Source organism: Dasypus novemcinctus, chromosome 5 (genome assembly GCF_030445035.2).
Source record: "Dasypus novemcinctus isolate mDasNov1 chromosome 5, mDasNov1.1.hap2, whole genome shotgun sequence".
NCBI classification, from domain to species: Eukaryota; Metazoa; Chordata; class Mammalia; order Cingulata; family Dasypodidae; genus Dasypus; species Dasypus novemcinctus.
Window position 1 is genome coordinate 32,472,570 of NC_080677.1, and position 25,904 is coordinate 32,498,473.

The 25,904-nt window shown below is 37.2% G+C and overlaps 1 protein-coding gene across 1 annotated transcript in view; it reads left to right on the forward strand.

Moving 5' to 3' along the window:
* Positions 1–25,904, forward strand: part of SKAP2 (src kinase associated phosphoprotein 2) — a 184,930-nt gene that overhangs the window by 145,071 nt on the left and 13,955 nt on the right. Inside the window, exons 10-11 of the mRNA XM_004484801.3 lie at positions 18,109–18,189; positions 23,668–23,780. Coding sequence (XP_004484858.1) covers positions 18,109–18,189; positions 23,668–23,780 — 194 coding nt within the window. The remainder of the gene's footprint in view (positions 1–18,108; positions 18,190–23,667; positions 23,781–25,904) is intronic.

The following is a 25,904-nucleotide window of genomic DNA, read 5'->3' on the forward strand; positions in this document are numbered from 1 at the left end:
CATTTGCATATACAAAGAATTATTCACAAGTGTTTTTTTCGTGGGTTTTTTTTTTTTTTTTTTGAGGTACCAGGGATTGAACCAGGAACCTTGTATGTGGGAAGCTGGCACCCAACCATGAGCCACAGCAGCTCCCCTGAGTTGGTTTTTTTCATTTGTTTGCTTGTTGTTGTTTTTTGTTTGTTTGTTTTGTTTTTAGGAAGCCCTGGGAACTTAGGCACTCAACTGCTTGAGCCACATCTGCTCTCCAAAAGTTATTTTACAATAGAGACCCATTCAGATCCAAATGTACACGTATTTTATAAACTAAGAATAATATGTATTTGCATTTGAAGCCATGCCAAATCAGGTTAATATGGTTATTTGAGAATATGAGTTAAAAATGGGACAGGCATTCCAATCAAATGAAGTCCTTTTAATTTAAATAACTTATTTTACTCCCTATGCCGATCAATCATTTTCTCTCTCAGAAAGTCAAACTGTTTTTTGCACTATTGATTTGCATAACTTACATGACATAAACATTATGTGACAGAAGTTGTTTGTTATTAAGAGAGAATATCATCGCAAAGAAACTTGTCATTTGGAATACAAAAAATCACACAAAGTAATTTTATTTGTATCAAGGCTTTTTCACTGTTGGCTACATTTGTGACAGCTGATTTCATATTAAATAGTAAGAATATTTTGTTTATGCTTGAATGAGCTACAGTAGGATGTGGACTTAGAACATTCCTGGTTATAGAGAGGATTGCTCAGTTAAGTAAGACACTTGAGGGAAACGGACTTTGGCCCAGTGGTTAGGGCGTCCGTCTACCACATGGGAGGTCCGCCGTTCAGACCCCGGGCCTCCTTGACCCGTGTGGAGCTGGCCCATGCGCAGTGCTGATGCGCGCAAGGAGTGCCCTGCCACGCAGGGGTGTCCCCCGCGTGGGGGAGCCCCACGCGCAAGGAGTGCACCTGTGGGGAGAGCCACCCAGCGCGAAGGAAAGTGCAGCCTGCCCAGGAATTGGCGCCGCCCACACTTCCCCTGCCGCTGAGGACAACAGAAGCGGACAAAGAAACAAGACGCAGCAAAAAGACACAGAAAACAGACAACCGGGAGAGGGGAGGGGAATTAAATAAATAAAAATAAATCTTTAAAAAAAAAAAAAAAGTAAGACACTTGAGAGCAGCAGGTTATGAAGAAACGTAATATAAGAAAATGAGGTTACCACTTAAGTGTTAAAATTTTGAAGTTCTACTTTACCCTTGAGTCTTAAGAAAGTTGTTTTTGCAGGTCAAAAATGATTAGATAATTGGCAATTTCATTTGATTCAAACCAACAAATAAGTGTTAATAGGTACAACATTAGGAACTTATGGATATTAATATAAATATTATGATTGTAATGAGCTATGGAGACAGTTAATCTATATGTTGGAAGGAGTTATTGGACTTTTACTATAGGTAACCAAATTAGGGGTTATATTTCTCATTTTCTAGAATAGTACAATTTTAAAAATTTGTATTTTATGTTCATATTTCTTTCAGTGGTATAACAAATTTGATTTGTAAAATTTTATGTAATTTTGGTGACATCAATTTAATAGAAGACAAAGAGTGGTGTCGCATCTTTTGGGTTTGTGAAGTGTGTCTATGTGTGTGTAAGTGTGTCTGTGATTTGTTTTGTCTTAATTTACTTTTCAGTATATGAAAATACAAGACAGGCTTCTGCTAAATTTTTGTTCACTGTGCTATTAGTGCAATAACAGCACATTGTCAGTTGTTTAAACATTGTTGAATCCGCTGTGGGCTGGCAAGAAGCATCTGGGAGCCAGACTTTTCCTGTGGACACATGCCAAGTAGTGTATTGTATTTCCTTGCTAAAGCAAACTATATTGAGATAATTTTTTCTTGAGTTTTTTTAAATCCAGAAATTAATATCCAAAGTTAAGTAAAAGATCTTATGATAAAATTGTTTATAATATAAATACCTGAATTCTATAAAAATGGTTGATAATTACTTTTGTTTAGCTATAGTAGGTATAAATAAGTCCAGCAATTAAGCTACCTCCAGATAGTTAACATTTTTCTCACAACTAGACTGTCCGGGAAAGTTCATATGTCAATTCATATATTCTCTTTCAATCAATGGCTTACTATAAGCAAGGACAAGAAATGTTAAATGACCCTTTAATTAAGTACTATAGTTGGGCATGCCATTAGATTTACATGTTTGCTTGCATCATTCCATCAATCAGATGGAAAAAAAACCCAAATTGCATTTTAATGTGTGATTATAATGTATTTTAACTAAAAATGCTAAGAGAAGTTTATAAAATATCATTTAACTATTTTTTTTTTAAAAATACAGCATTAAAGTTGTTAATAAAGTTAATAAAATATGAAGTTGTGGTTTGGGGATGAGAAAACAAGAGTCCTTTGTCATATTAGAAGATAAGCTAGGTGTCAGTTTTGGAGCAGTGACACTGCCTTAACCCTAGGTCCCTAAGTGGTGGGGATTTGTCTTTCCACAGTGGATAGGACCCCTCCATTGACTACTATAGGACTCTGTTGGTGAGACCTTAAAAAGTAAGATCTGATTTGCTCACCATGTGCATTAAAAACACCTGGGCTCTTTTATGAAAGAGCAGACATTTTCTTTTATTTATGTTGGCCTTATTTCTGGAATCTAAGTAAGAGAAACTTTGCAAATGAGAGTTCAGCCTGTCCCTTTAGGGGGCCAAAACTGAGCAAGTGCATTGTTACTTAAACTCAAGTTTTTATTCTTATATACTATGAAGAACATCAATAACTATTTTGTAGGAATCAATTATCAAGACCTCAACCAAATGAATTTTGTATGCCTGACCTCCCCTTCCTCCCCCTGTAGGTTCTACCTTCTTTCTTTAAGAAGCCCCTTTCTACAGGAATGTTCTAGTTTTAGAAGATCCCTTATTTTCTGGGCATTGCAACATATTTTATCATAAAATTGTCTGTGACGGGAAAATGCATTTTACCTTAGAATTGAACACTCTTTAAAAACATAATTCTGAAAGTCTGTGTACAACCCCTTATAGGTACATGGATTTCTGTATTTTGAGAGTGTCTTTCATTTGTATTATGTAAAGTGTTTAATTTGCTGCATTTTTCATGTGTTACTGCAGTCAGTTCTGGTGAGGAACTATAGCTATCTTATTCAGTATTAATAAATCTTCTTAAGTTCTAGCTAGAACAGATACTGCTCTCAGCTGTGCTTTCTTCAGGACTTGCCCTTGTTCTGTTTTTTTCATCATATTTAGTATCTGGGAGGGAGGTGATGGGAGATGATTTTTTCCATTTGCACGTTGCCTTCCTACTAAAATGAAAATGGTGAGGGCAAATGCCAAGCTTTTTACTTTCTGTGGCCATTACAAACATGACTCTTCAGTTTTCAGCAGCGTATACTGTTTTTCAAGGAAGGTTTTTTTGTTTGTTTGTTTCTGTTTTTTTTTTTACTGTCAGTTTGCCAAGTTATTTTGCCATTGAAGAGTGCAATATACTATATACATATATATTTATGTAAGAATATGTCAATGCGACATCATGAATTTGGTTATACATTTTAACTTTCTCATAAATTGCATGTTATGGCAATGTACCATTTGGTTAATTAGCAGATAAAGAAGCAAGGGATAAATACAGAGTCTTATACAGAATTCGTAACTTGGGCTTTGGAGGCAGAATACCTGGGTTCAAATCCTGACACTACTTAATAGCTGTGTTGTAATGAGCAAGTTATTTACATGTTTTTATGCCTCTGTTCATATGTAAAATGAGAATAACAACAATACCTTCCTTGTAGAATTATGAGGATTGAATGAGATGGTGCTTAGCTGACAGTGAATCCTCAGATTATTATAATAATCACTATGTTTATTATAAATCTTATATGCTGTGGACATCATGTTTCCTACTTTACCTCATTTTATCCTCACAATAATTCTTTTTTTTAAAAGATTTATTTATTTCTCCCCCCCCCCCCGCCCCAGTTGTCTGCTCTCTGTGTCCATTTGCTGTGTGTTCTGTGTCTTGTTTTGTTGTGTCATCTTGCTACATCAGCTCTCTGTGTGTGCGGTGCCACTCCTGGGTGGGCTGCACTTTTTTTGCACTGGGCGGCTTTCCTTATGGGGTGCACTCCTCCTCCGCGGGGGACACCCCTGCATGGTATGGCACTCCTTGTGTGCATCAGCACTGAGCATGGGCCAGCTCATCACACGGGTCAGGAGTCCCTGGGTTTGAGCCTTGGACCTCCCATGTGGTAGGTGGACGCCTTATCCATTGGGCCAAATCTGCTTCTCTCACAATAATTCTTAAAAGTAGATTTTTAAAAAAAGATTTATTTATTTTGGATTTATTTCTATCCCCCTCCCCCCAGTTGTCTGTTCTCTGTGTCCAACTGCTGCGTGTTCTTTTGTGTCCACCTCCATTCTTGTCAGCAGCACGGGAATCTGTGTCTCTTTTTGTTGCATCATCTTGCTGCATCAGCTCTCTGTGTGTGCGGCGCCACTCCTGGGCAGGCTGGACTCTCCCTCACCCTGGGCAGCTCTCTTTATGGGGTGCATTCCTTATGCATGGGGCACCCCCATGTGGGGGACACCCCTGCATGGCACGGCACTCCTTGTGTGCATCAGCACTGCACATGGGCCAGCTCCACACGGGTCAAGGAGGCCCGGGGTTTGAACCACGGACCTCCCATGTGGTAGGCGAATGCCCTATCCATTGAGCCAAGTCCACTTCCCAAAAGTAGATTCTATATTTCTATTTTCCCGATGAGAAAATTGAGGTTCAGAGAGTTTAATGAACTTATCTGAGTTTGTACAGCTAATAAAGGAGTGATGAACTTCTGGAATATGAATTTTATTTGCATTCCTATAGTTCCATTGTGTTTTTGGGGAGTAATGATGGAATTAATTTCTACTTTACTAATTCCATTATAATTAATTTTACTTGAGTATTATTCAGTGAGATATGTGGCCTATATTTCAGAACTTAAAAGGCAAGTGACATTTGAAGATACAATGCTCTCATGAATTTAATTCTGTCATTCAAATAAGATAGAAAATTCAAAACAATTTGAAACCTTATATAAAAGAAAAACTCAGAAGATGTGCCTGTAGGCCAGTGGTTCTCAAAGTGTGATCCTGGGACCAGCATCATCAGGGAACTCGTTAGAAGTACAAATTCTTGGGCCTACCTAAGACCTACTGAATCGTCAGTGGGGCAGGGGGGCACAATCCTTTGTTTTAACAAGCCCTACAGGTGATTCCGATGCCCACTAAAGTTTGAGAAATACTGCTGTAGGTCAACAACATGTCATGATGGTGTGCAGGGATGTTGGGATGGCTTGTAACATGTGGTCCCAAACTGGAAGTTACATATTGCAGAAGGAACACTTATTGGTAATAGAAAAATAGACTTATTTTTCTCTTATTTGATGACTGTTCTATAAATAGTGAATATTCATTACTGTGCACTTGAGCCCTTCCATTTCTTGAATTTGAAGTTTCTAAGCAGGTGGTAGCTATTACTTTTTAGGCATAGTCAGCTGAACACAAAGGACTAGAGGACAGAGTGGCTCTCTGCCTGCCCTGAGCTTCTTAGTGGCTGGGACACAGAGCCTGGCATCAGGGTGTTGGCTTTTCTAGTAGTCAGCAATTGGCAATCTTTAACTAAGAGGAACTGACACTAAGAATATGGAGAGGAAAAAAAAAAAGAATATGGAGAGGAGAGAAAGCAATACATAGTTATTATCATTGCATCGTATTCTTCCTTCGAATATAGTTTAAGCATGGAAGTAATATGTTAAAAATGAGGGAGTCAGAAGGATTAGGAAATAAATAGGGAGACTTAATTGGTGGGGAAACATGAACAACAGCAGTGGTCATGTTAGAATCTTCATCAACCATAGAGTGGACATTAGATTAGCCAGATATAGTTGCCTAGATTTTAGGAAGAAGATTTCAGAAAATTCAGGGAAAGAATAGGCATGAATATATGGTGTTAAATAGTTTTTTTTTTTTAAATGCCACCTGGATTTCAATTGTAAATGATCCAATAATGAAAAAAGGGGGAGATACTAAAATATGTCAATTTTCTTGTGCTAGAATCTATCCCATGGATGCAACTTTAAAAGGGACAGGAATCAACAATTGAAATAACTAAATAATCGAAGAAAATATGAAAATAGCTTATAAATTATGCTAGGTACTGATGCCCTAGGGAAGTGGGGGCATGATGGATTCCTCTAGGTTCTTGGCTATGTTACATAAAAGAATTTAAGAACATGCTGGTTTAGTTAGGCCAGTAGTTTATTGTGAAACAGGATTACGCACCTGAACCTGCAGATGTAGGCTCCTCTAGGCAGAGAGAGGTTTCACTTGTGTGATTACCTTCATTAAGCTATTAATTATTCCTCCCCTTGCTAATATTCGGGGGAGGCACCCTAGTGGTTTGCTGTTCTGATTGATTACCCCACCGGTCAGTTCCTCAGGGTACCCAATGGTGAGACCCCTTGAGGGTATCTGGGGCTTTCCCTTGGCCCCGAATGAAATCTCGTTCCAAATGGGGTTCTCATGGGGTCCTTCCAGCAGCTTCCTTGGTGGTGGTCTTTCCTTTAGGGGGTTTCTAGGCAGGGTTCCATGGCCATGTGTTTTGCGACCCTGTTTTTCTACCAGGTCTTACTCGTCTTCCCATTCCCTAAACTAGTCTGCCTAAGGTAAAACAAAGTCTACGGTTGCTATCTGTTTTCATTTCTTTTGAATATTTATAGGGGCAATAATTCAAAGAAAACAGTTCAGTTTCTGTTTTATTTGTTCCCTTTCCATCCAAAATTATCCTCTTAGTTTGCCAGGGCCTATAACAAATACCACAGTCTGATTGGCCTAAACAACAGGAATTTTGTTGTCTCACAGTTTTGGAGACTAGGGGTCCAAAATCAAGGTGTCGGCAGGATCATACTTTCTCCAAAGTCTGTAGCATTCTGTGATGGCTTGCTGGCAACCATAACTCAGTCTCTACCTCCATTAGCTGTCTGTCTCCCATGGGCTGTGCATCCAAATTTCCTTTGCGTGTAAGGACTCTGGTCATAGTGGATTAAAACCCACCCTGATTCAGTTTGGACTCACCTTATCTAATGGATCTCTGAAGATCCTATTTACAAATGAGTTCACACCTGCAGTACTGGGGGTTAGGACTTGAACATGTCTTTCTGGGGACATGAGTCAATCCATAATAGCCTTCAAACTGATGAAGTTGGTAAGAGGAAACAGAAGTCCAGGATGGGCAAAGAGATTTTCACAGAACACCTAGCTAGCCCAAGTCCATTAAGTTTTTACGCAACAAACATTTATGGAAAACTTGTTTTGTTCTAGCCCCTGTCTTAGGCTATGGGGGTATCAGTATATCTTTACGCAGTTCACATCTGGAAAAAAGGAGACTAGTAGACACATTTATAGTACTCTGTGAGAGGAATGATAATGGAGGCCTAGACCAAGGACTCTAGCAGTAGAGAGGAGAGTTGCCAGCTGCCTGGAGGGGTTTGGGAGAAAAGCTTCCTAGATTGGTGGACTTTTGAACTATGTTTGGAAAGGTGAGTTGTAATTAAGATTCTCTTCTGGTCCAGAGAAAACTGCACTACATGACTAAGCATGTAAATGAATATGTTGATCTACTGTCACTGATTTTGAGGAAAACATGAAAGGTGAGAGTGTTGTTAGAAGTATGGAGTCCAAAAATTAATATATGAGCATTTCAAAAATAGCTGAAAGTTGCAGTATCTTAATTGAGGTCCCTAAAACAGACTTTAAGATAGTAGAAGGTTTATTGGTGAGTGATCTTGGGAGATGCTCTTGTATGAAACAAGAAAGGCAGAATTGTGCTGGAGGAAAAACTCATCAACAATGCAATTGTGACTGAGGCCTCAGCTGAACTTCTGAGGAACTCTGGGGCTGGGATATTCTTTAGAGTTGTTGCCCTCTCAGCTAATCATTGGCTTCAGGCTGTCCTCTGGAAGAGGCATATCCTCGAGTGAGGCAATTCCAGACAGCTGAGGGCAATTCTTAGCGAGGGACACAACTGTGAGCCAGCAGTCTGTAGTCCCGGCAGCGGGGAGATGGCTGTTTTGGCCCTGATGAGGGCATCTGGGAAGAGCACCATGTTCTTCACTGCTGGCGGATTCTGCAAATTCTAGATAGTTTCAAGGCTTTGAAGTAGACTCCAGAGAAGCTACTAAGACAAGTTATCAAAGTAAGTCTTTTATGCTCTCTAGAAGATGAACGTTGATCACTAGAACACAACATGGGTTCATGGAAATGGCAGACCTATAACTGGACTTTTGCAAGGCATTTGGCAAGGATTCTGGTGATTTCTTTATGGACATACATACCATTGGATAATTGACAGTAAAGCTGTGCCCAAAGGTGCTGATAATTGATTTTTGTGAATGCCTTAGGCCTTTGTTTTCAATATTGTCATATACAACACTTTCATCATGTCCTTGGTTGAAGATATACATGGTATGCTCTCAATAGACTAAATTCATGGGTTAAAGCCAACAAGAGAAATACAGTAAGATGTTGCATGTGTTCCAAAATTCTAGTTGTACAAGAAAGAAAAGACTTGGCTAGACAGCAATTGGGAAAAACATAATTGGAATTTGATCAGCTTGTTGTGAGTCAACAATGTAATGTGATTCAATCCTGAAATTTTGTGTGCTTTGGGAATATAAAGTTGTTATCAAAGTGTTCTGTATTAACATGATAACATTTTCTTCATGTGGTAGATCAACAATGTTTGGATATTCAACTAAAACTACCCTAGAAAGAACAGAGCAGTCATTCTCAAACTTTTTGGTCTCAAGAACCCTTTAAACTTGTAAAAATTGAGAACCCCTAAAAATTCTTGTTTATGTGGGCTATGCCTGTCAATGTTCACTGTATTAGAAATTAAAACTGACCCATTTGAAAAACATTAATGAATTTAAAAGTCACCATGGTAAATCTATTACATGTGAACAAAAATAACATTTTTTAAGGAAATATAATTATGTATTTTTAAAAAGCTAATGAGAAGAGTGGCATTGTTTTACAATTTTGCAGCTCTTAAATGTATTATCTCAAAAGAAGACAGAGTCTCACATGTGTTTCTGTCTTCAATCTGTTGTAAATAGCTGTTTTAGTTTAACTTTAGTTGGCATATGAAGAAAACCCAGGCTCTACAGGTATGTGGTAGAGAAAGGGAGGTATTTTATTAGCCCTTGTAGATAATTGTAGATACTCCTTTTTGATACTGCACTCAAACCTTAGACAAGTAGTAGTTAAAGGTTTGTGGTAGTGTGGAATCTGAAACCGTATCAGTGAACTTTTCATACTCTTAACATTAAAATTGATGGGTTTGCCTTGTATTTTAAATGGCTCTTTTACCCATGCATGTGTTGGTCAGTTGCACTGGCTCACTACGTTATGCTGCACTTGCAAATATTGATACATTTCATTAAAAATTTTAAAAAAACATTAGTTATCACCATTGATCTCATTCAAATGGTCTTTAAATATTGTGGGCCTGTTAGGCCCACAGTGGCAGATGCAAGTTTCTAAAATTCTAATTTAGCTTGAAAGCTCAAATTTTATCATTGGCAATAAATACTGCCATTTGTTTTTCTTTAAGTGACAAGCTGACTTTGTTCATTTTTGAGAAAATGCCTGCCATATTCCCAAGTCCGACTAACTAACCATAGTTTTTCTGTCAGTCATTCTCTGAAGTAAAAATGGTGTTCCATGAAAAAAGCAGCTAGTTTAGTTTACCATTCAAACTCTTTTCACATCTGGAGATGCAACAGAAGTGAAGTGCTTTATGTGTCTTCTGATTTTGTCATACAGAATATTAAAATGGTACTCAATGGTTGATATTAAATAAAATTAATAATTTTTACTGCTTTATCTGGGCATTCATAAATAAAACTAGCTCTTTTTTTTTGATGCTAGTGCATGGCAGCGATGAATACAATATTTGGTGCCACTGTATTGATTAATTCTAAGGTGTCAGCAGTTTTACCCATATTGCTTTATACCATCAGTGCAAATGTTGTAACAGTAAAAAAGGCAAATAATGTCTTACTATTATTATGAAAATAGTTTTGACATCATAGACACTCTCACCCCTCCACCCCACCCAACACCCCTGCCGAAGGGGCCTTGAAAACCATTGCTAGTACAAGGGATATGGAACCAGTAAGTCTAATGGGTGATGGCTCCTCTTTCTTCTCACGGGACTGTGTTTTTCCTTTCTTGGGTTCTTGAAAATAAGGTTAAGATGCAGTACATGTGATGAGGAAGGGCATATTTATATAGGTAAACAGGAAACGGAGCCAAAGCCTGTACTTACGGAATGAGCTCTGCATATGAAAATCTGCTTTTTGCTTTCACGTTAAAGTCAGCAGTTATAGATCCTTATAAAACAACCTAGTTAAAATTAAATAATCTTAACAACAACCTATGTGTTATTTGTGTTATTTTACAAAATAAAATTTAAAAGGAACTAAAAAATACCTATATGGAAATGAAATGTTTTCCTTTCTAAAAGGGGATTCAAAACAGTTTATAATGTAATACATACACATTTGGGCTATTAAAAATAAGAATAAAGAGAAACCGAAAACTCAATAAAGATAGTTTAGAAGAATATACATCAAGTGATTATCTAAAATTTTTCTTTTTTGCTTATCTCTATTTTCTGACTTCGAGCACTGAACAGCTATTGGTTTTGTAACAAGAATAAGAAAAAGGGCTAATTTAAGTTCTTTTTAAAAAGAGCGTATATGTAGCAAACCATGATTGAACTACAAATCCAGGGCTAGATAGGGGTTACTATAACTGAGAAATAATTTAATTCTGACCTTCTTGGGCTAAAAGAATTTTAGTGCTGTAGAATTTATTATTAATTTTAATTAAAAAGCCGAGAATTGGGGCTTTATAGGATAGAGGAATTCAGTGGCTAATATACTGGGGCAGGATGGAGCCACATGCCGTAGCTAGATCTAGTACTCTTCAGGAGTGGGAACATTTTCTGACTCACAGTAGCTTCTAAGTGAGAATCCTGGCCTGTTACAATCTTTCTTTTTCCCCTCCCTTCACCCCAGTTGTCTGCTGTCTATGTGCATTGCCTGTGTGTTCTTCTGTGACCACTTCTATCCTTATCAGTGGCACCAGGAATCTGTGTTTCTTTTTGTTGTGTCATCTTGCTGCGTCAGCTCTCCATGTGTGCGGCGCCATTCCTGGGCAGGCTGCACTTTCTTTCGCACTGGGCGGCTCTCCTTACGGGGCGCACTCCTTGCACGTGGGGCTTCCCTACGTGGGAAACACCCCTGCATGGTAGGGCACTCCTTGAGCGCATCAGCACTGCGCATGGGCCAGCTCCACACGGGTCAGGGAGGCCCGGGGTTTGAACCACGGACCTCCCATGTGGTAGGCGGACGCCCTATCCATTTGAACGTATGTATTCCCCTTGTTTGCCATAATTGCATACAGATAAACCTATCTAGATAAAACTGCTGTTGAAATAGAGAAGGACATCTAGAGCAGTGGACTTTTCCAGAAATACCTGCCATGCATGTTTCTCCCAAGTGGCAAGTTATTTGACTTTGACCTAGTCATGCAACGTCCCCAGTCTAATTCCCCTTTTATGAAACAAGGAAACTGAGCTAGATTATCTCTAAGAGTTTCCTTTCCTTTTAAGAATTTTTTCCTGATTCTGTTAAATGGGATCTTTGCTTAAATGTTGGGATGTCAACATCCTAACCATGATGCTGACAAATTTAACATCTAAGTAGAAAATAATTATTTTTTGCATTTTCAGATTTGTGTTTAAAATTATTAATTTTAATAACATGGTATTGAAATTTACTACAATCTAATAGCATTTCCTTTTGCTTTGAAGTGCAATAATGACTTTTTCATATATAACACTATAAGAAAAGAATGTCAAGTTTGAAAATTAAATTGTATGATTGAGCAACTATTGCTTATTATATCTTATTAACCTTGATCACTAAGCTAAAAAATGATTGCAAAAAGTTAGCCACTAACATAATTAACTTGATATTGCATGGTAATTGTGCTTTTTTTAAAAAAAAGAAAAAAATTAAGTTCAGTTATCTCGTTGTCGTTCTCAAATCCTTGTTCAAAGTGCTCTGGGAAGAGATTATTTTGCCTATCTTACAGAAATGACTTAGAGAATTGGTGACAGTATCAAAGTCTGTAACCATGTAACTGTAATAACAGACCCCAGTTTGCCTGATTTCCAGGAGAGTAAACATGACTCGTAATATGTTCTTTCAGTCATCTTTGTACTTATGTTCATTCTGATGTTGACGTAGTGATAAAAGGCACATGCTTATATCTGTATTGAAAATATGTCTTTAATTGCTGTGAAATGTGGTGGTCTATTCAATAGAAAATCCTTTAAAAGTGTCATATTTTAAATTACCAACAGTCTGGATTTATAGGTTCTTAAGGAGTTTGTTTACTTCCTTGTCATAATTTGAATTCATTTTCCCATAGTATGACTCTACTTTTCATCTCTTATTCTTTTCCCCCTTTCTCCTTCCACCTGTGTAGGTAGCTTGCCCCAGGTCTTGGGAGAGAAGAGGGGGTGAGGTGCCACTCGGGTAAAGCCTTCCAGCATTTCTCCCTTATTTTACGTTATACTGCTAGGACTAGCCAGAAGTGTTCTAGGTTCCTCCATCCCATCTGTTCCATCTTCTCCTCTCAGGGCCATCTTGTTTACAGTGCCCTGGAGCCTGATGCCAAAGGATAGCCTATTGCTCTGAAATGTAGATGAACCTTCTTTTAGGCCTTTGTGTGTAGAAAGACTCACCTTCACTTTACCGTCTTATTTTTTTTTTTTAAGATTTATTTATTTTTATTTATTTCTCTCCCCTTCCCCCCCACCCCGGTTGTCTGTTCTCTGTGTCTTTTTGCTGCATCTTCTTTGTCTGCTTCTGTAGTTGTCAGCAGCACAGGAATCTGTGTTTCTTTTTGTTGCATCATCTTGCTATGTCAGCTCTCCGTGTGTGCGGTGCCATTCCTGGACAGGCTGCACCTTCTTTCACGCTGGGCGGCTCTCCTTACGGGGCGCACTCCTTGCGCATGGGGCTCCCTACATGGGGGACACCTCTGTGTGGCACAGCACTCCCCGCACGCATCAGCACTGCGCATGGGCCAGCTGCACACAGATCAAGGAGGCCCGGGGTTTGAACTGCGGACCTCCCATGTGGTAAACGGACACCCCAACCAGTGGGCCAAGTCTGCCGCCTACCATCTATTTTTAAACTTGTTTTTTCTTATTGAAATGTCTGAGTCTAAATCACACCTTTTGTACTAACTGGATGAGTTAATCAAGCTCTGTACATTTCATTTTGATAAAAATACCTATTACACCATAGAATTATGATGATTCAATTCTATAATGGGTATAAATGCATACAGTATGAACATTTAAGCAATAAATCTTAACTTTTCTTGAGGCAAATATATAATCACATAATCAGATTATGTGGGCAATCCCGAGCAAGTCGTTGAGATTTAAACCCAAGCTTTATTTCAGAGCATATCTTTTGATTCTGTGTTTTATGTCTTTTAAAATACCTTGTAATTCAGTTAAGCTCTTTTCTGAGGTGTTTAGCAAGAAAGGTAATCCTGGTTTGAGTCAAGGTTTTCTTATGTGACTTCCTCTGCTCCCCGGAAGAGATTTGAAACCAGTCCTCAGCCATGGTGTGCACACCACACAATCTGCCTTGATGCTAGCAAATTGTTTTCAGTCTTTTTTCAAGCAGTGTCAGATAAACATGTCATTTGCTTATCATTTTTTTGGTTATTTTTCCTACAAATAAGAACATTAATAAGCCAGAAACAGCGATTTTGTAAAAACTGCATAGCTAGACAGATTTGTGATCCTTATTAGGGTAATAATCCATCTGTTAGGAAACTGGATCAATTTGTAAATTAAATTGATTAATCCAGAAAGGTCTTGACTTTCCCCTCAGGAAGCATTTCCTCAAATATTTGTCACCCTAAAAAGATTTGGGAAGACTCAATTCTCTTCTGTTCTTCCTCTCTCTGCTCAACTCAAGAAGAAAGCCAAGTATCTATCAAAAAGATGAGAGGCTGGGATTAATGCTCATAGATTCCACAGGATCTGCTGCTCCTGGAAATTTCATATTTTACAAAATGTTTTGATAGGGTTTAATGTTAAACCTCTTAACATTTCTAATACTCATCGATTAGTAAATGTACAACTATGCTTGAATCATCTTCTGCAATTAGTTCACTGCACTGTTATTTTCATCTTGTCTGATCAAAATATCTCCTGATGATTCTTCTAACAGTCTGTGATTGGAATAATAACTTCACATGTTGAAGAGTTTTGTGTTGCCACTGAGAGGCATGTAAATACAAGCTGCTTATTTGCAAGAAGCTTCCAGATTTGCAATATGATTGCTATGGAAACCACATAATGAAAACCTTATAACCATCTGTGTGGTTTGATGGATTTTACTGCATAGCTGAGCTGTTTTTGTTTACTGTTATTAAAGTGTTGAATGGAATATATTAACCCACATACATTGACTCTTTGAGGTATTAATTATTAGTATTATATAATGATATCAGCCTCAAAAACAAAATAAAATATACTTAATAATACAATAAAACTTGTGAGTGTATGTATCTATAATATATAGTAAAAGTGATTATTGCCTAGAATTTTGGTCACTTATCCTAGCTTATTTTTTTCTTTACATATATTTTGAGTGATGTGGAGAAGTTTGCTCTGATAATAAATGAATATATTAGGAATTTTTCATGATTTTTGAATCTGTTTGTTCACTCACTGTTTATAGAACATCTGCTTGTGCCAGATTCTATTCAAGGTTCAATCTGAGTTTTGTTTTTTTTTCCCTAAGGTTTTAAAAAACATACCAAATTTGATTTTACTGCCTTTTATATGGATGCTATTTGAATTCTTAGCCCAAGATAAAATGAGTGGTTTGAATATGCTTAAGAAAAATCGATGTATGAAATGCACAAGGCTTTGACCTAAAAATATCAGCGCTAGGTTTGAAAGAGAGAAAGGGAACGTTTGTAATGAATATGTTGCCCTCTAAAATGTTGTTTATTAAGCAACTCACATGGATTTCAATTTGGATATTTCACAGGATATATTGGTAGTAAATATTTTTATATCATTATTCTGCTAATTTAAGAATACGTTTCTTAAGGACAAAGCTCTTTGGCACCTCTGTATAGTCCCCAGCACAGATTATAGACACTTAAATTTTAATGAAAATAAAAATAAGTATGCAGTAAATAAATTCTTATGAATTTGTTAACTTTGCCAGAGAGCAGGATTTTCCCATTTAATTATTGTGATTCTTTTTTTTTTAGTGGCATGTAGCTTTTTTAAAATTCTAGTTGATTCTGAAATGTAGTCAGGATGCTAAGAGCAGGTATGCAGTAAATAAATTCTTATGAATTTGTTAACTTTGCCAGAGAGCAGGATTTTCCCATTTAATTATTGTGATTCTTTTTTTTTTAGTGGCATGTAGCTTTTTTAAAATTCTAGTTGATTCTGAAATGTAGTCAGGATGCTAAGAGCAGGGTCTTTATTTTGAACATTATAAAATTTAAAAAAATTTTTTTAAAATTTCCTCCTCCTGCTCCCCCTGCCCTGCTGGTTTTGCTGTTTGGGTCCATTCGCTGTGTGATTGTCTGTATCTATTTCTCTTTTGTCTTCTCTTCTCATTTTTTATCCTCTAGGATTCACCAGGATTCAATCCTGGGGACCTCTGATGTGGAGAGAGGTTCCCTGTCACTTGCACCAACCTCAGTTTTCCTGGTTTCTGCTGCGCTTCGCCTTGATTCTCCTCTTCGTCTGTCTTTTGTTGCGTCATCGTGTTGCTGCGTGACTCACTTGCACACATACTGGCTTACCATGTGGGCATTCAGTTCACTGCATGGGCACTCAGCTCACCGCTCAGGCACACTTTCTCTTTCTTTTTTACCAGGAGACCCCAGGGATCGAACCTGGGTCCTCCCATATGGTAGGCAGAAGCCCTATCTCTTGAGCCACATCTGCTTCCCTTTATGAACTCTCGATGTCATGTTGGCGGTGAGTCAAAAATCCCACAGACTCTTCTTAAGAGTCAAGAATAGTACTTACTATGTTGGTGTGGTTATGGCTTTTGACTGAAAACTATTTTTGAATTGCCCCATACTATTGAATTTGGACCAAAATGGAAGAGGTGGGGGAATGGTGGAGAAAGAGAAAGTATGAAAATTAAGGAAAGCTCATCTTTGAAAAAATGAACTATCTGTAAAATGAATAGATTGGACTAAATAACTGTAAATGTCCCTTCTACCTTAAAATTTACACAAAACATCCTATTAACTGATGGGTGCAAACTAGTCCTTGAGGTTTGCTTTAAGTAAGATAGTCCTTGTTGAAGGGAAAAGAGGTCTTTATATATTAGACTTTTTATTAGGTCATACTTATTTGTAATAGCTACTTGAACCATATGAAATTACCAATTTTGACTTAGAAAAGTTGCAATTTCATGATTCACCCTAATATTTCTAAAGCACCAATTATTTTCCAGCTGTTCCTTTTATTAGAGCTTTCCTTCTTTTGTTTAAGTTGAGTTAAAGAAATTCTAAACAGTCCTATTTAACTTGTAAGCACAGTAACTCTCAAACGGTTTAAATGCTGAGTTTGATTAATTGCCATTTAAAAATTTGCATACAACTTCTAAATTTAAGTCTGCAGTCCTGACCTCTATACCAAACTTGGTTACCCCTTTCCAGTCGCCCCTGACATTTCCTCTGAGCTGCCTCACCAGAACATTAAATCTTTCATGTCAAAAAATGCAACTCCTTTTATTTCCCTAGCAAAATAGCTTATTTTGACTACCCTCTTTTGAGTAATGATAGACCAATTTCTCTTTTAACTAAACTCAAAATTTGGACCATCCTCGATTGCTCCCTTTTCCTTTTCATCCCTCTACCTCCAGTCAGGCACAAAGCTTATTGATCCTAGTTCCCTTTACCTTCCATATCAGTCTCCTTTTCATTTCCATGTAGTTAATACTCAGTGAAGATTTATTGATTGAACTATTTAATAGTCATTATCTATCTATTTATATCATATTTTCTTTGAAGTTTGGGTGTTTCTTGAAATTAGGATTCTTTTTTAACCCAGTTATTCTTTGTCATATCATTTTGTTTCTGTGTCATGCCTTAAATGTTCCTATATTGTAATTGTATATAAATCCTTAGATTGGGAATATGGTAGTCCAATACAAGTTTCCTTGATGTAAAAAGCTTAGTCTATTGATGCAGTTTAAACTAGTCTCAATCTTACTTTCTTCTCTTATAATGTGGGGAAGGAACGTGATAGGAGGGTATAGAAAAAGTATGGGAAAAGCACCGAACATTAAATGATGATTTAAAATTATTTATCTATAAAATCTTAATATCTACGGTAGTTCATGAAACATAGAGGTCTTTGGTATAATTTTTTTGGGGAATTACCTTGAAGAATGAATAGTCTTCATTAATATCCTCCTGTGAAGTTCAAGTGAGAAAACATATGAACGTAACTGATACGCAATAATTGACTCATAGGTTAATCATATTTTATGTCTACATTTTTTCTTTGCTATATTAATGTTTTAGGGACCATGATTTTGTCCATGGTGCTCCTTCCATGGTATAATGTGGTGTATCGGTATAATGCAAGATGTCAAGGTAGGGTTTTATTGGATTTAAGATTGTACCAGATGGATTTCTATACATGTTTAAAACAAAATGTGCCAGGTATTAGTACATAATTTAAAATTTTCAGGACAGCTGGTAAGCTTGCTATTTGGAAGTAGCAAGAGGTTTATTCATTCAGCTTCAGCTTATTGAAAAAGAATGTGAATGTTGAGTAGCTTTATTCTTTGAAAATTAATATATCTGCTATAAACTTTTACCTTTGCTCTTAAAATGAGGTGACTGCTATATTCAGCATGCCGTTTATAATGTTTATTTGCAGAAGAGGAAGAGGACAGTGTGCCACCAGTGAAAACAGAAGAACAAAGGAATATGAGTCAGGACAGTACTCATCATCCCTCAGGTAAAGAATTGTGGAGCGCCCTGGTAAAGTTTATTTTGGTTTTGTTCACTTACATTCTAGTCACTTTCTTCTTACTGCTCTTAAGACATTTATACTGCTCCCTGAAGTTGGCTTGTTCAGTCTGGATATCTTATGGCTGATAAGCTGCTTAGTCCCATTTAGGATGCATGAAAACCACTTGAGAAGGATTTATAAAGTAAGCCAATTTATACAAGGTATTCCTTCCTGAATTACTTTGTAATGACTCAATTAGCTTTCATTTCTGCACAAAGGAGATTTAGTTGCATAAATTAGCTTATCATCATTGAGGAAGTGTCACTGCTAAAGGACAGTTTATAGATACAACATGCAGTTGCTGTCAAACCTATAAGAATGTAATATAGACATCTGTGTATACTTTGTGCTTGAGCAGAACAGACTTCTGCCATTCAGAGACTAACAGGGGACAACAAGTTGCCCAGGGGACTGGCAATGTAGACATCTCTGAAAAGGTCAACTTGACACAGGCTCTGACAATCGACCCACGGCTCTGTCTTCTTTGATAAAAATCAGATAAACTTAAGACCGCTAATTGATCTGCAGCCTGTTTAAATGTTGGCCATGCATATCTTCATTGCATATGATTAACACAGAAAGCAAATGAATTGGCTAAGAAATGCCAGAGTCCAGTGACAGCAGCTTAAAAATTGGAAAAGGACACTGGCAGCCTAGAAGGCTAGAAAGGATATTCCCCTTATCCATTTCCACTTGGCACATGGCCCCAAGAACTAATTATGCCTGAGGCTGGAAAAATAACTGCACATACTATATATGGAATCACATGATATGAGCAACTTTTCTTGCTGGTTGTTATTTCCAAAGAACAGGAGATAAACCATATCTATAGTGCAAGCATGAGGTTAGTTTCGATAAACCAGCAATTATTTTACATGGAAAGAAGAGAAGGACTGCCTTCTTATCAGGAATTTACACCTCTTCATAGCCACACATCAGCTGGGGCAAGGTCTGCCATATCATCCCCATGTCCTGCCAAGAGCTCTAGTCAGGGTCACCTTCCCCTCTCTCATATATCCATACATCACTCTTTCAAGCTGTCAGAGGCAGGGTGGACAAGAAGTGTGTGTTCAGGAAGTAGCTTTCCAGAGTCCTTCCTACTGTGACATGTGGAAAGGAAACAGAGGCCTGATTTCCGGACCTGGACAGGAAAGCAGGAGCAGGTTGCTGTAAAAAGGTTTTGGTTTGCTTTTCTCAGAAAGGAAGTAAGGACAAAGTCATTAGATGTTAGCACTCCAGTCCTGCAAAACGCAGCTATAAAGTACGGAGGCCTAGTGAAACTAAGGATTGTGTGCAATATAATTAACATGTTTATGTTTTAGTTATGTATCATAAAACTTTGCCAAAAGCATGCATTCTTTTTCTTTTTTCTTTTTTTAAATTTCAGTTGAAGGTATAGAAAAACAGTAGATATTCTTTCCATAGTTACAAAGACTGCAGTTTGAAGCAAATGTGTTCTTCAAAAACTCTTTTAAAGTAACCATCTCACAAATTTTTCCTTTGAGGGTAGGAAAAAAATTAGTTTTTCCTGAAAGGAATGCAGTAAGTAGAACTTAGCTTTTCATGGAATAGCATAAAGCAAAACAATAATTCTTATCTTTAGTGACATGAAATTCTTTTCAAGCAACAGTTTTAATGCTTTTGGATAGCAGTGACCTTTGATCTTCCCGAGGCTGTCAAATATGTAACTCTAGAAGTTTGTTTGCCATGTGGGGCAGTGAGTTGACAAGGGTCTTCCTATCTTGCTGAGCATCACATGGCATGAACTTCTAACCTTACTCAAGAATGCTGTATATTTTTTACGTTGACTAATTTTACTAAAAAAAAATTACCATTTGCTCATTGAAAAGTACTTAAACAAAAACAAAATGGAAGTTAGACTTGGGTTTCTTATAAGTTCCTTCATGTTTGAGTTTATATATTTTGCATTTATATGAAATAAAGATTCCAATGAGGTTTTTGAATATTGTAGAATGTTCTGCTTATTTCAGCATGCAATACTAGTTATATGGTAGATTCTAGAATATGCTTACTTTTGTAAAATAGTATTTAAAACCTAAAACACCCAGGGAGAAATTCTGCAATATCTTATCATTGTATATTTCATCCATTCTCATCATATTTCAAAAGTCTTTTTATTTTTATAAAAGTAAGTATAGCCAGTGATCTGTTTTTGTGGGTTTTTAAAAGCAGGAGCAAGGGCATTGTTCGACTCCTTCATAGGCTGACTAATTTAGAATGTTTTTCTCTTTCTTTCCTTTTTGAATCATTCATGCCTCTCAGAACAAGAATATAAGGTGATTTTGTAATTTTGAAAGAAAGAACCATGATGTGGATAGAATAGGAAAATTAATCACTTCAGTAAAGACAACTAAACAGGTTTAATTTGTATTTTAGAAGGTATATTTATCTGTGGTTTACAACATTATGCTCCCTTCCATATTTAATTTTTTTTAATGCATATCTCACATGGGTTATTTTTCAGTGTATAGGTGAACAATAATAACATATGTGAACCTACTGTGCTTTTCATGCTATATTTGTATTTAAGTTTTTATATGTTTAGTCACACTTAAAATTTATACAAAAAAGTGAACAAGAAGAACTTGCTGCTCACTAAAGAACAAGATAATTCTTAATTTTCCTGTCCAGATTTCACAAACATTGCTTTTCTGAGGAGACTGCTAGATTTTCTCCCTAGGTATGATTCTTCCTTCTACCTTTTAACTAGTATTGCGTGCTGAAATAAATAGAATAGTAAATTGTCTGTACATGTAGCTGTGTGACATAAACAACTTCTTTAACAGAGCTGTTCTTTAACAGAGCTCACATATGGGATGCAGAAATGAGGTTAGACTTTGGGTAACATCATCATCGAGATAATAGAAAGCACAGTTGAAAATGCATCCTTTCCCAGCATTGCCAAATCGCTAGCTCTGTTGCCTCTTTACAGCAGTGAGATTTAATGAAATGTTCATGATGTACAACTAGGGAGAGATGCATCTTGCACACGGTGGGGGTCCCTCTTCCCCTCATATGCTCCTCTAGCTCCCATTAGTGTTAATGGGAGTTACACCAAGCACTTCAAGGAGGAGAGAGACCCCAAAGTGGTAAGGATTATGTGTTAGAAATCACCAGATACTTTTCTTCTCCTTTTCCTTCTCACCCATCTACCCCCATACTCTTTGGAAAATCTGTTGAATGAGAAAGTATTGTGAGGGAAAAAGAAAGGAAAGAACAGCTTGGACAGCTGTTCCAAAGACCAAAGACCAAAGACCAAAACCTTTCCTCTAGTTTTTAGCCCAAGTTTTATTCCTTCAGCCTTTCTGGAACAAGCATAAGGCCAAGCAGCACAGGGAACACACAGGAGGTTTGACTGGGGAAACCAGCTCTTGAGCTCCTTTTACCTCCTGGCTAGTTGCTGGGGGAGAGCCTTGCTTGTGAGATGATGTCATCCTCTTTTTGCTCTAATTCCTTGACTTTTAAACTGACACTGACAGACTGCATGGGGCGCAACATTTGACCCATTTAGCAGCTGATTTAATCTGACTAGAATGTTTCAACTTCTAAATCCCTATTTGTCTAAATAAGTGGTTTTTAAAAGAAATCAGTCACTTTATTATTAAGTAATTTTTTAAAAAAAATCGACAATGTTTGGAGTGATCTGGCCAGCCAGAGTGCCCTCTAGTGTCCATTTGTAGAATTGACTTATTATATGCTTTGGGGGGAAAAAACGTAATGAAGGGTGGCCACAAGCATTTTTAGTTCTTGGTTGGATTCCCAGGCTTGCGTACATCCCTGCTGGTATCAGTAATGAGTGCTCAAAGGCTGGTGTGGAGCAGGCGATGAGGTGTCTGTGTCTCTCTGTCTCCCCCCTCCCCTGTCCTTCCTTTCTTCCCCTCTTCCTCCCCCACCCTCCTTCCTTCTCTCTCCTTTTTTTGACTCTTAGAAACATGAGAAAAACATTTAATAGGGTGAATAGGTTGTGTACTCTAGTCCGTGTTTATTTTCTTAAAAGTATAGTTGAAAAGTAGCACCCTTCTTCCTAAATATTCAGACTTCATATTATTCAGATGCTCTTTTTGGTTTTAAAAATATTTTTGGCTATTAAAGAGAATTTTTAAAATTTCTAATAAACTTAACACATTGTATAAACCTCAAACTGTGTAATAAGATGAACACCCTAATGACACGCTAATGTGGTTAGTTGTATTGGAATGCCAAGGAGCCTGCTGTTTGAGAGCCATATAACAAAACTAAGATGACAACCGTGATCCAGCATGTGTCTCCACAGTTATCCCCTCAGAATTCAAAGATGGCATTCCAATGATGGAAGTTGTCAGCACGTATATGTCCTGCCTGGTTAGTGAATACGGGGGCATCTTATTGATGTTTCTTGCATTCTTTTTGCATTAACTCATCAAAACTCAATTATCACGGAATTAAAAACAGGAAACAGTTCTCAGTGTAACAAAAGCATCCAGTGTATTTAACTCTGTGCTGTGTTTCAGGAGACCCACATTGTATAAATGACAAAGCATTTATTACCCTGTTTATTGTGGTATTACAGAGCGGAGAGCGCTAAATAATCAATCAGTTAATGGTCTGTATGGCAGTTTGAGCACATCACATCCATTGTGCTTATGCTGTTAGAAGGATGAGCTGATAACTCCAGTATATGTTGCATGTTTATTTAGAACCTAATGTCCTAAACTGGGACTCAAAAAAATATGTTGAAAAATGCAACTTGAGCATTGATAATTTCAAAGCTGCTAAAATGTTTTAAAAATAACTTTGAGAGATTTTGGGTACAAACGTCCCTGAAGAAAAAAGCTGGAATTATTCTTTATTTTGTTTCCACTTTATTCTCTTCCTTTAACCAGCTTTTTGTTTTACAATTTATTTTTCGTTTAGTTCCTGAGTTTTATTTCTATCTGTCCCTTAGTTCCTTTATTATAATATTTATGAAGTGTCTCAAATTCTGAGATGGTTATTTCACAGTGTTGGGATCCCACATCTCATGGGATCCCACATCTCCCTTGTGTGTAGGACAGACTTTTTTCTTCAAAAATGTTGCAAATGGGTTTAGGGTAGTTATATGAAAAAAGTGGAAGACAGCTTTTAGGTTTGGTTTGATGAGAGCATATTCCAATTATAGCTTTTAGATGAAAACAAAGAGAGGGAGAGAGAGAGGAAAAGGGAGACATTCAAAAACAGATCTTTTCGAAAATGGCCTTAAACTTCAATGGTAGTAAGAACAAAAATTCTTAAGTGGAAATAATAAAATGTTCTTTGAATTAGGTCAGAATTTTTTATAGTATATTGGTGTTTTGGAGGTAGTCTTTACTTTTTAATTATGTTCATTTTAAAACAAAGGTCCTTTATACAAAAGCTCTAACTCATGCTTTCTCTTTCTTCTTCTAGGAGATAAAAGCACTGATTATGCTAATTTTTACCAGGGTCTGTGGGACTGCACAGGAGCTTTTTCTGATGAGTTGTCATTTAAGCGTGGTGATGTGATTTACATTCTTAGCAAGGTAAGAAGATACCCCAAAATGACAACACTAAAGGGAGAAATAAAAAGCTGGACTTTTCTGCCTTTGGATTTACAACACTGGGGGAAAAGTGCCAATTGGAATTCTTCTAGGTCCTTGTTAACAGTCGGGAGTTCACAATAATTAATTATTTTGTCAAGTGAAATATAATCAAATTTTAAACACAATCAGATAACAGGATTCAACTTAACAGTGTGTTTACCTATCACTTCAGCCTTGGCTCACATCCACCAACTCCTTCTCCAGAAACAATATACTTATGTGAAAGTTAACATTGTAAGGTATTAGGTTATTTATTATGTTTTTCTTTCCTCTTCCTTTTTATTCTTCTGTGTGCTTATTCTGATTTTGTCTGCCATTTACTACTGGAAACACTGTGTTTATATAGTAAGTTTTTCATCTTTATGTAAATACTCTGGGTGTTCCGATAATTTAAAAGCAATGCTTTTCTATTCAGATAGGTTTAGGTAATTTTTTAAAAAGTTTAACATATTTATAAACAAATAGCAAAGTACATTGCTATGGACTTATGTTTATATACATATAATTTTTTTCTTTGTCTCCACCTCTTAAGATATTGGACTATTCAGAATCTTGCTGTCCTTAGATCTAAAAATCAAGTTTCTTATCTTGATTATACTTCTGATGACCTGTGTGAGTCCCCATAATTTTCATATTTTAATTATACCTACTGTAACGAGAGAGTAAAAAAATCTCCATCTCTCTACTTTTTATGCCTATTTTAGTATAAATGATATATGGAAACAATTTAAATTAAATATAAGAATGGAAATGTTACATAAATCATAAGTCTAGGAATTTAATGTAGTTTCCGGATTAGAGAAATAGTTTGGAATTTTCGGAGAGATAATATGACTTGATGGATAGAGAAAAGAATTTGCAAATAAGGTCACTTATTACATTTAATACTAGATGGCAGGTGCATAAAGCCATAACACAGAGAATCAAAGAAAGTTAGCGCTAAGAGTCTTCGCAATGATCATCTATTCTCGGCTTTACAGATAAAGGAACTTGGGCCCAGAAAGTGCCAGAACCAGTACTTGAGCCAGGCATCTTGACTCCCAGCTCAGTGCTTTCCCCTCTGTTTCTTTTTGCTTGTAACTGTCTTCTTTCTTTTCTTCCTTCTTGACTTGGCTTTATTAATTTGAAACTGTCCTAAAGTGTGCCAAGGCCCATTCTAAGCACAAGGAATCCAAAAGGAATAAGATATCAGCACTTGTAGATTACTGGGGGAAAGGTGTTCAGTAGGCAAACATATCCCACTCTAGTAATTGCTACTACTTTTTTTTTTACATTTATTTTAATTGTTTCTCTCCCTTCCCCCCCATTGTCTGCTGTCTATGTCCATTCGCTGTGCGTTCTTCTGTCTTCCCTGCCTGTATTATCAGCTGGCACTGGGAAACTGTGTCTCTTTTTTGTTGCATCATCTTGCTGAGTCAGCTCTCTGTGTGCATGGCACCACTCCTGGGTGGGCTGTGCTTTTTTCACCGGGGACAGCTCTCCTTGAGCCCTACACGGGGCTGCCCCTCCGTGGCCCATCGTTCCTTGCGTGCGGCAGCACTGTGCATGGGTCAGCTCACCACACGGGTCAGGAGGCCCTGGGTACTGAACCCTGGACCCTCCATATGTTAGGCAGACACTCTATCGGTTGACCCATGCCGGCTTCCCTATAATTGCTACTTGAAGTGCCCAAAGCCAAGGCTTGTCACTTGTTTATCTCAGTCCTCTGTTCATTAATATGGTTTATAAAAAAGATGTTTTCAGTTCTTGGGAGCTGTAGATAGCCACAGCACAACTATTGGATTAAGCCTACTACTGAGCATTTAATTGTTTTCGGTTAAGGCAAACACCTTTTTTTGAGTTAACTACTTAATATAGAAATCAAACTGATTAGTTTCAGTTCTTGTCAAGCAACTTTCTTGGAATTATGGAAGTATTTCCTCAAATTTACTTAGTTCACATTTTCTTTCATCAATTTAGCTGCAATCTTAAGTAAATCTAAAGAGATAATTAGCTTCCATGTGGAATTTCAGGCTTACAGAGATAAATGGCATATAGCTATTATACTCCTTTTCTAACTATGAA